The sequence below is a fragment of the Tachypleus tridentatus genome, chromosome 9, assembly GCF_004210375.1.
Source record: "Tachypleus tridentatus isolate NWPU-2018 chromosome 9, ASM421037v1, whole genome shotgun sequence".
Lineage (NCBI taxonomy): Eukaryota > Metazoa > Arthropoda > Merostomata > Xiphosura > Limulidae > Tachypleus > Tachypleus tridentatus.
The window spans coordinates 80,796,834-80,808,926 of NC_134833.1; the positions used below are offsets into that span (position 1 = coordinate 80,796,834).

Below are 12,093 nucleotides of genomic sequence, written 5' to 3' on the forward strand. Positions count from 1 at the left end.
TGGTAACAGAGTACTAGAGAATTAGTAGAAGCTGAGAAAAACAAGAATAATACTTTGAATAAAGATTTTGGTGTAAGTGGAAGAGAAAAGAAACACTGTAAAAATGTTTTGTAGACTTTTTTGGAAGGATTGAGGGAACTGTATTCAGGGTCGAGATGGCGCTGATGATGTAATAAGTTATGAAAATTAAAGATTGTATGTTCATATTAAATAAATATTTGACTTTATCTTTTACTTACGATGATAGCCGCGTAGCGCTGATGAAACATGTAGAGCTTGTGTTTAGGGCTCCTTCCCTCTTTTTAAGAGTTACTTTCATTGTACAACAGGTTAGCTTTGTATCTCCGTTTGTTTTTTTTTAAATATTATACGATAGATGGTCTTATCAACAATAAAACATCATACATCAATACGAATTACGTGGCTGGTTTTATCAGTAATACAATACCCTCCAACGATACACTTTATAAAGCTTATTACGTGAGAAATACAGATTCTTTCGTCAACAGGATTAAAGCTGAAACTATCTACAATAAAACACCCTAAAACAATAAGTTTTACTGCGCTATTTTATGAGCAAGATAATAACATATAGGAACGTAACATTTTTCAACATTATATTTCACATTACTGGTTTTATTAGCAGTATAACATTATTTAAAAACGTATTTTTTACGAAGCTGGTTTTATCAGCAATACAACGGTTGAAAAATGCGTTTACGTGGTTGGCCTTATCAAGAATTGTACACCTTTGAACAATACATTCTATGACGCTGGTCATTTCAGCAATGTAATACACTACAGAAATACGTTTTAAGAAAGTAGTCTTACGAGCACTATAACACACATTACAGTACGTTTTACTCAACTGATTCAATCAGTAATATAAAATTTAACCACCAACACGTGGTAGTAGTTGTTTTAAGCAACAGTACAATACTCTACACATCTGGCCATATTAAAAATAAGAAACAAAAACAATGGTTATATGAAGACTGTTTTATCAAGAATATGACATATTTCTAAAATACTATTTTTCGAAGCTTTTCACAAGAGCAGTGTAAAATTAATCAACAATTAGTTCCATATGGATGAAATTTTTAACAATATAACTCTGTCAACTGTAAGTTTATATTACTTGTAAAAAGAAATCCAAAAAGCACCTATTAGGACATAGCATTGAAGGAAATTAAAAGCATAATGATAAGGACTCTTGCCATCTTTCATCATATGATTTGTATAGTGGGGTATTGGTGAGACGTAGGTTATGTAATTTGTATAGTGGTGTATTGGTGAGACGTAGGTTATGTGATTTGTATAGTGGTGTATTGGTGAGACGTAGGTTATGTGATTTGTATAGTGGTGTATTGGTGAGACGTAGGTTATGTGATTTGTATAGTGGTGTATTGGTGAGACGTAGGTTATGTAATTTGTATAGTGGTGTATTGGTGAGACGTAGGTTATGTGATTTGTATAGTGGTGTATTGGTGAGACGCAGGTTATGTGATTTGTATAGTGGTGTATTGGTGAGACGTAGGTTATGTGATTTGTATAGCGGTGTATTGGTGAGACGCAGGTTATGTAATTTGTATAGTGGTGTATTGGTGAGACGCAGGTTATGTGATTTGTATAGTGGTGTATTGGTGAGACGTAGGTTATGTGATTTGTATAGTGGTGTATTGGTGAGACGTAGGTTATGTGATTTGTATAGTGGTGTATTGGTGAGACGTAGGTTATGTGATTTGTATAGTGGTGTATTGGTGAGACGTAGGTTATGTGATTTGTATAGTGGTGTATTGGTGAGACGTAGGTTATGTGATTTGTATAGTGGTGTATTGGTGAGACATTAAAACAATTTTTTGGTTAGCCCACTAGTTTCATGTTCTTATTATTCTGATACTGCAGTATTCATCCTGGCTTATAGTTCAGTACTGACAAAACACTAAATTGATAAAACAGTGTTTCAGAATGGGAAGGGGCATCTATTGTTTCTTTGGTACAGCTCAGCAGTTTTGTAGTAGACGATCCAGATTCGAATTCGTGCAATACGATAAAACATTTTCCGTACTTTAAGCTATGGGTGTGTTATAAGAGTTACAGTTAATTCGTTACTGAGGACAGTGAGTGATGTTGACTGGCTGCTTTCCCTCTGGTCATTAGTTTAAAATTAAAGAAGGTGGTAGATTTTCTATGAAAAAACAAAACAAGCAAATGCAAACACAAAATGGAGGTGCATATTATTATTTAGTGTTAAAGCAATTGTCACTGCAGTTATTAAACTGTCTTTGGATGTTGTAAATGATAAATTAAAATAAATTAAAGGTGATGTTGAAACGATTCCCTAGCAAGACAATATAAATGTAGACCAGACGAAAGTTGACTTCACTACTTTACTTACATAAATAAAATTTTTTATTGTTGAGCTATTCGAGGTCTATAGTTTCTAATTTTAAAGTGATAGACGAGAGGAAAAGCAGCTAATTAGTAACACCTATGGCCAACGCTTGGGCTACTTTTTTACCAACACATAGTGCGATTGATTCTCATATTATAACACCCACGTGACTGAAAGAATGAGTGTGTTCGGTGACGAGGGTCGATTTTGCAACCAGCAGATTGCAAGTCGAATGTTCTAACCATCAGAACTCCTAACCACCAGAACATGCCATGTCGTTTACCAAAGGGATATTTTAACCACGTTTTCAGGTCTGGAATTCTTGTCACTCCTCAGTTGTCAATTCTATACAAAAAGTACTAACATCAAAAGATGGCTACCATCTTTAAAACCCTGTGACTCGTTTACAATCGGTTTTGTACAGCTGAAAGAACAGAATGGTTTCCAACTGGTGATTTATTATATCTTTGTTAAGGTTTTCAACACTTTATTAAATTGCTATATCAATTATTTGAATAACGTAATTTTTTCGAAGTTAATGATAATCGATGAACACATTAATCAATAATTAGTTATTATATCAATTAACACTCACCACACCACGTATTAATTAAAAGAACCTTCACAACAGGGAGAATAAGGGGTTCGAATCCCACCTAGTATCGACGTTTCGTCGTTAAAAAAAAATTATAAATTTTATGATAAGGAGAGACCGATATTACTTGAGTTTATTGAAAAGAAAACTTTCAAAAAAATGAATGCAGAAGAGAATTGAGGGAGTGAACATTTTGGGCTTAAGTATATTATACACAATATTAGCTTCATCCTAAATGGTAAACATTTATAATTATTTCCCTGCTGGTACAGCGGTAAATCTACGGATTTACAACACTAAAATTAGGGGGTTCGATTTCCCCTCGGGGTACTCAGCAGATGTGGCTTTGCTATAATAAAAATACACACATACATTCATAATTAATTACTATTACATATATTTTAACTTATATTGTCATATTTTGAAAATTAATTCAAATGTTTATAAAAATAAATAATTAATTATTATTTTTTACGCAAAAGGGACTGTAGTTTCTGATTTTCTATAGAGAGATGTTTTTAAATGACATTTACCCAACAAATGTGCATAGGTTTCCTTGTACGCACCAAGTCAATTTGGAAATTTCAATGTCAACTGTTATCTAGCTCTTTGATTCTTCTGGAAATAATCAGCGTCGAGTAATTTCCTTTCCGTGCCAGAACTATGATTCCAAGCCGTTACTAAGGAAACAACTCAAAGGCGAACTAGTTGATTCGTGAACCTTACCGTTATAATATCAAAGAATGTGTCAGACAGAAAATTGTCACTTGAAGCTCGGTCCTTAACACCTAATGTCATTAGAAGTGTTGTTTGGAATGCCACTAGTTTGTGACGTATTTTTCGACTCTCCATTAACGAATACGGCTTAAGATAGGCGATGATACAGAAAATTAAAAGTCAACCTCGCGATAAAGATGTTACTGAATATTTTCGTTCTGATTTCAAAATAAATTTTAAGACGTCTTACGAAATCAAAGAGCTATTTAAAACTGAAAGATACATTAGAAACCCTTTAAAACTATACTTAGTAAAATCGTAATTTACCTTAAGTTCTTTGAAGGAATTGAACTTTCATATAAATTATAGTATTTGCTTTCGCAAAAGAAAAAAATGACAAAGTTTCAGATTGTATCTTTACATAGAAAAATCGTTTAAAATATCCTATCCGTCATTAGAATAAATGGTATTCCTGGGCATACAACCATGTTTCACAACGTTTTGTTTTTTGTTTTTGAATTTCGTACAAAGCTACACGAGGGCTATCTGCGCTAGCCGTCCCTAATTTAGCAGTGTAAGACTAGAGGGAAGGCAGCTAGTCATCACCACCCACCGCCAACTCTTGGGCTACTCTTTTACCAACGAATAGTTGGATTTACCGTCACATTATAATGCCCCCACGGCTGAAAGGGTGAGCATGTTTGGCGCGACGGGGATGCGAACCCGCGACCTTCAGATTAGGAGTCGCACGCCTTAATACGCTTGGCCATGCCGGGCCGTTTCACAACGTTCTTACAGATAGGTCTCATTCTTGACTCATTGTAATATAAGACAATCTCCAGGTTGAGAGGAAAACTAATAATCATGGTTCATTAGATGTTAATACGGTAGATAAATGTATTACTTCCAACAATTATGAGCAATAACTGTTAACTTGATCAATCGTGGTTTATCAATTTCCAATAGTCATCCAGCCAATAAATTCACTAAATACTAATGCAGCAGTTAAATTTAAAACCACTGATATTAATGCACACTTATGTTTAGCTTCATGTATTGATGTCGTCACTGCAGTATTTTTACAGAACAAATAAGAACAATAAACAGAAAATATAACACAATAATTCTTCGGTACAAAACTCTAGAAAGTCACGACAAACAAGCGTGTAAATGCTCTAGTCAACGCAATTAAAAGCTTGGTAAATTATTGTCGAGAATGCTTTTTTTGAATGGATCACAACCACACGTTCAAAACCTCTTAACAGTGCCAATGAAGATCCCACCTTTCTGAGAGAGTGGCACGTGCTGATAAACGTCAGACTTTGAAGCCTATTATTACTTCCTGTTCGAGTCATTTGCAGAAGATAAAATAGCGTCTGTTATCATACCTGTAAGCGCAAATCATTAAAATATGAATGGAAATAATAGTTTTCTTTTAAAGAGACAATCAAGATGAGTAGTTCCAGATAAACGACTTCCCAACCCTCATTACGTGAGGTCTGGCGCATCAATGATTTCATAACAAAGCCAAGCGGTCGCCGATAGGCTCTCTGATGCAGAATAATGGACGGAATGAAATATTTGCTGGCACGAGACAGAATATCAAACGACAGTGAGATGACCCATGTGCGACAAGAAGCGCAGAAGAAACTGCTACTGATAACCTGCCTATTTTTTAGGGTTATTTTGAGACAACGCTGTCTATCTGCTTCAGCGCCTTTCACACTCCCCATTGTTTTTTTTTTCTTTCTAACCTCAGTAGTATTTGTTCTGCTTTAATTTTACGCCTAGTGGAGAACATCAACATATGAAAAGTTATATAACAATAAATTTACGTAATGATCATATATACTAGAATGTATTCATGTGGCCCCACGTTATGTTCTGTACTTTTACGAATGTAGTATATTTGAAAAGAGAATAGTTTTATTTTATATTCATGCTCGTTAACTCCAATATAATGCTTCAATAATATATTCTAGTTTTGTAGCGCAAACACCGAGCTATTTCCAATGATTTTGATTTTTATTCGAATCAATTTAACGATTTAAAACTTGTTATATCATATGGTTACTTACTGCTAGTTTCTGTTTGCTAGTAATACGTTACACTTTAAATAATTTTGTGTGCAAATATTATTTCCAATTTAATTAATTTGAAAAATGCAACAACGCTAAAAACCGGGTTTTGATACCCGTGGTGGGCAGAGCACAGACAGCCCATTGTGTAGCTTTGTGCTTAATTCAAAACAACTTTGAAAAATGCAACAAGAGGTCAACTAAGAATGTCTAACTGTTACGTTTGATGTTAAGAGTTTTGATACTCTCGCGACATTGACACATATCATATCTTTATTACTAATATTAACCAGCAATCAGAATATTTTGATTCTGTTTTATGTCACGAACCCTTAGTGTTTGTTATTTTTCTGTCCGAGTAACAAATTTAACATCTTTTACTAAATAATATTACATCTTTGTATTTTTAATGTCTTTTTTATCGATAAAGAGATACGTGATAAAATGAAATAATTTTGGTTAGTAATGATGAGAAATAAAATGGTACAATTATCCCGCTTTGTCAGAGAGGCCATTAAATATAGTTTAACCTAAAACGTATTATGTTTAAGCAAACCATGCCCATTGTGCAGCTTTGTGCTTACTAACAAACAAGCAAACCTCGTCACACTCACATATCTTTATATAAATCACACAACCCTCAGCAGTGATTCATCAGCTTCGGGGTTCGTTCTAGCGGGGGGCACAACCTAGAAAGCCCAACGTACAACTTTGTGAACAAACAGTATTTCAAAGAACTTGTTCCCCGCTGGTACAGCGGTAAATCTATGGATTTACAATTCTAAAATCAAGGGGTCGATTCTCCTCTGTAAACTCAGCAGCTAGCCTGATGTAGCTTTATTATAAAAAAAATACACACGCTCTCAAAGTACTTGTTTTGGGTATTCTAACCCCATCTGTGACAAATAAATAATATTATCAGTGATATCACTTCTATACCCAACATTTTTTACTTAAAATCTTATAATAAGATTCTATAATTTAAAGCTATATTAAGTTTGTATTATTTATTGTAAAGTTTTCGTAATTATAAGTTCATTAAACCTTTTAGCTTCTTCAGAATATAATAAATTTGTGATGCACCAAAAAAATCATGTAAGATAAGTCAGATCTGGATCGTTGTTTCAAAGACGTTATACTTCATTTTAATATTTTATGAGAGGAATTTTATATGATAAATAGATTCAGCACCATAACTTATTTTAACCATAAGACATTATCCACATAAACTGTTTTAGCCATAAGAAATTATCCACAAAAATCATTTTAACAATAAGAAATTATTCATCTTGCTTCCAGCGAAAAATTGCAGCATATACGTTTAAAGAGGAAGAAACAAGTGATCAAACGAGTCCAAAGCCAGTTGCTAAAGACAAAGATTTATCAGGACAGAAGACAGTGGAGGACACTTCAAGTAAAAAAACTGTGGAATATAGCGTGAAAGATAAACGATCAGCGGTTATTTTTTCACTTCGCAATCAAGTGGGTGGTTTGGTTCGTGCTCTTCGCGTATTTCAGGTAACTTGGTGAATGCGAAAGTGTCAATTTTAGTAACTAGAATTTATTTTCAAGTTTGTTTGTCGGAGAGAGTAACTAAAGTTTATTTCAAATTCAAACCTGCCTTTACTACAAAGAAATAAATGTATATTATTAAAAAGTAAAAAAAACAAAAACAAGAAGAAATAAAACATACAGTAGCATTGAAATAAATATAACTGAATGACAGACAGATAACTGTTAGTAAATATGAAGAGCAAATACAGATAAAAATGAAGCGTTATAAGTGATGTAGTACACACGGTTCAAGATGTTATGTTAAAACGAGTTCGGAGATGCAAATCAGTGAGTCGGATGACAGCTGTTGCCGTTATAAAGTTGTACTGAAATAGCATATTTCAAAAGTACATTTAATATTGGTCTTTATCAACGTAGTGCGTTATCACTAAGATTAAGTGCTTTTGGGAAGAGTACGTAACAAACCTCTTCAACATAAAACATTACTAGACTTTAAACCACAAGATGTGATGAGATGTGAAAAAATATTTTTTCAATATTTTGTAACTTTCCTTACAATTGTTATGTGATCCGATCTACACACAATAGCACCATTTCAAAGAAACTTGAATGAAAATATTGATAGAAGTTGCAAAAAAAAAGAAACAGTGAATGGTGACCATCAACCACTAGTTTTTATTTCTCTATAACAGATATATTGCAGCACACTTTCAAAACATTGAATTGATCTTTCGGTAATCAACCATTTGTTTCGACCAAAATATTCATTTAAAGCTACTTTTAATGAATTTATTTTTTTTTCTCAAGGAAAAGAACGTGAACGTGAACCACATCGAATCTCGGAAGTCACAACGACACACCTCACAATACGAAATCTATGTGGATGTCGAATGTGAAAAGGGACAAATGAATGACTTAATTCATGCGCTACGTCACGAAGTGGACTGCATCACGCTCGAGGAACTCGAAAGTGGTTCGGTAGACCTACCTGATGTACAACCAACAACTCCCACTAGTCCAGAACTCTATCCTGGTCAGTTTCTGAAATTATTACACAGAATATGTGAAACTTCGTGATTTTGGGCAGAGGAAAGTAAAGTAATTAGCACAGTGTGCTTATTCTTTAATTTTGAGTAAAATCTTATTCTTTATTATTTTAATGTGCCTGTATATTCATGTTTAAGATTTTCCGAAAATTTCTTTTTCTCAAGTATTTATATAATAATACTAATATTATCCAAATATTCCCAAATTGGATAAATCATGGCATAATGCGGGCATTGTATTATTTGTTTGTTTTTGAATTTCGCTCAAAGCTACACGAGGACTATCTGCGCTAGCCGTCTCTAACTTAGCAGTGTAAGACAAGAGGGAAGGCAGCTGGTCATCACCACCCACCGCCAACTCTTGGGCTACTCTTTTACCAACGAAACGTGGGATTGACCGTAACATTATAACACCCCCACAGCTGAAAGGGCAAGCATGCTTGGTACGACGGGGATTCGAACCCGCGATCCTCGGAATACGAGTCGAATGCTTTAACCACTTGGCTATGCCAGGCCCGTGGACACATGTAACGAGTTTTTTAAATTGCCTACATACATTAAAGATATATATGTCAATTTACTTGCAAATAAATTAATTATTTTCAACAACGTTTGTCTTATTTCCTCAAAAGTTGCGAGTTAAAGAATCGAATGAGATTATTAGATAAAGTGATATGAAATTTATTCTTAACTCTCTGGAGTACCAGTCTATTGGACTAGTGAAATAAAAACTTATTTGTCAGTAAGGATAGAAAATTGTGCTTTTGTTTTTATTCTTAACAAAATGCTAAAAGTGCAATAATATACATAAAGGTACTAATAACTAATACTGAAAAGAAATACATACTGTTTTGATGAATCCTATCAATATAAAATTAGATTGGGGGGAATCCAACCTCTCTTACCTAATGACCTTCCTCATGTCATCCTCTTTTACTGTATCAAATTTAGCGATGATTAATCAAGAAGTGTGGAAACATAAAGAACAGATAGTTAGGATGTTCGATTCTTAATCTGAGGGTCGCAGGTTAGAATCCTTGTCACACTAAACATCCCCACCCTTTCATTCGTGGGGGTGTTATAATGTAACATGCAATGCCTCTATTCGTTGGTAAAAGAGTAGCTAGAGACTTGGCAGTGCCTTTTACAGATATTGTAAAATTTGTAATAAATTACAATATTTTATCAGTAATGTTGAAATACTAGTACAAAAAATAATAGCTAATGGATTTAACAAAGAAACTTTAAATAAAATTATTAAACTATTCTGTAACAGTTATAAGAATGTATTAAATAAATGTAAAGAAATAAATTAAAAAAATTACTAAAAATGTCTAATAACTGTTTTTAGTTATGAATAAGATCATTTAACAACTTCGCACTATTTTATGCGGATGTATACCTTACCGCATATAAAAGCGTTTTTAGAGCATGATGATTACAGTAAACTTAATGGGTGGTGAGTGGTTAGGAGTTAATTTAGATAACTAGATGGGGCCCTTGATACTAGTATAATTCGTTTACTGGGCTACCAGTTAGTGCTCTTCTCCCATAATGGGGTCTGGAATGCTAAGTTCAAGAGGTAAATATATTTAACTTACTTATCACGATTGGTAGTATTTAATTTTTCTTCTTCTTCACTTTGGAGAGCAGTTTCATTCTTACAGCTGTTTACAGGCAGTGAAGGGTGAAGCTTGAGCACCCACATGTCGCTCTCATTATTTCTATATCTTTAATTTTAATTTATATTGCTGTTCCTTTACTTTATTTTAATTCTTTGTATAAGATTGGAGAATGGAGGTTAAAGTTGATAGATGGTGTATCCCCACTGCAACGTGGGTCCTACTTATCAGTCACCTCCAAAACCTAGGATACATTTTATATCTTACATTATAGTTTGTACCCTGGGATTCTTTAAATTAATGCATCGTTTTTATTTTTATTTATTTTTGTTTCGGCTCGTTTTTAGTTATAACAAACTAGTATAATTAGTCAGATGTTTGGAATTGCTGTTTTTAACGCAGTCTTTCCTTTTGATGGCCCGGCATAGCCATGTGGTTGAGGCACTCGACTCGTAATTCAAAGATCGCTGATTCGAATCCCCGTCACATCAAACATGCTCGCCCTTTCAGCTGTGGGAACGATATTATATGACGGTCAATCCCACTAATCATTGCTAAAAGAGTAGCGCAAGAGTTGGCGGTGGGTAGTGATGACTAGCTGCCTTCCCCCTAGTCTTACACTGCTAAATTAGGGACGGCTAGCGCAGATAACTCTCATGTAGCTTTGCGCGAAATTTAATAACACAAACAAAACATCCTTTTGATTTTGTTGTAATTTAATTTACTGAACTCTATCAGTATTAATTTTCTCTAAAAATATATATGTATGTATGTATAAACTACGATGTCAACCTTATTGATTAAGAAAAGATCACTTTTGTATTTATTAAGCAACAATGACGGAGTGAAGCGTTATTTAAAAAAAATCCAAATATTAGTTCCTGTCGCTTTGTTCCAGAAAATGAGGCTCGCGTGGCCAAATGAGTTATAGCGTTCGGCTCGTATTCTGAGGGTCGCCGGTTCGAATCCCCGACGAACCAAATATGCTCGCCCTTTCAGCCATGGGGGCGTTATAACGTTACGGTCAATCCCACTATTATTTAGTAAAAGAGTAGCACAAGATTTGGCGGTGGGTGGTGATGACTAGCTGCCTTCTCTCTAGTCTTACACTGGTAGGGACAACTAGTGCAGATAGCCCTCGTATAGCTTTGTGCAAAAATAAAGAAACCAGAAAAAAAATTCACGAAATTTAACGTTTTGCCAAACTCTCCTCTGCTTTTTGTTAAATGTTCCATAAAAATCCTGTTCATTCTAAGTAGTTTACTGTTAAATGTATTAAGAAATATACGTCTTTGTCATTCATGATAAATAACGAAAGCCGCTGACGACATCTAAAAGAATGCAAATGGTCGAAAGTTACTGGACTGTAATAGAGGGTACAAACAATCCATAAGCAGCTTGGAACTAAAGTTTACTACTCCAAGTAAAAATAACTTTTTCCGTTGAAACATATTTCATTCAAGCAATACCGCTTCTTTGTTCCTAACAATTTCATGTGTTTATGAGATGAAACCTTAGAAAAATCTCTGTATTATTATAAACGTAAGTTTATTAATTCTAGTGTAGCAATCTAAATGACTGAGGTTTCACCTTTTATTAACTCGATGATACCGTGTTTATAAACAATAGTGATATTATTACAGATGTTGATATAATTTATTCATATTTAATTTTAAACTAACACATTTAATGAAATATATACGGAGTAGTGATGTTATGGTTGACCTTTGAATCTCCAGTGTTGATGATAACGGTGTAGATCTTCTGTCATAACGCGTAACAAAGGTGAAATTCAGACGACTTTTCATCTTATTTCGAGAACACGTATTTTCCGTCGACACAGTTCTATTAACATACGTTTTTTCTCAAGTTGTTAGTTACACTTTATTCAAAAGTCTTGTACAGGGGGCGAGTAAAGTTTCGGTGTAATATACACTCTTTCTATTAACATTTTATGGCTACAGTTTAATGAAATGAATTCCAGAATTATTTTGTTATTGACGAAACAATAACAAGACAAACAACTAAACTTATGAACCAATAATGCCATAAATGCTTATTTCTCTAATTCTGTTTTTAGATTTCTGATGCTTAGTACACATAATTAATGATAACATAACAATTA

At 33.9% G+C, this 12,093-nt stretch overlaps 1 protein-coding gene across 1 annotated transcript in view; it reads left to right on the top strand.

Moving 5' to 3' along the window:
- LOC143225598 (tryptophan 5-hydroxylase 1-like) overlaps positions 1–12,093 on the top strand; it is a 43,318-nt gene that overhangs the window by 4,349 nt on the left and 26,876 nt on the right. The window contains exons 2-3 of the mRNA XM_076455325.1: positions 7,085–7,303; positions 8,108–8,333. Coding sequence (XP_076311440.1) covers positions 7,085–7,303; positions 8,108–8,333 — 445 coding nt within the window. The remainder of the gene's footprint in view (positions 1–7,084; positions 7,304–8,107; positions 8,334–12,093) is intronic.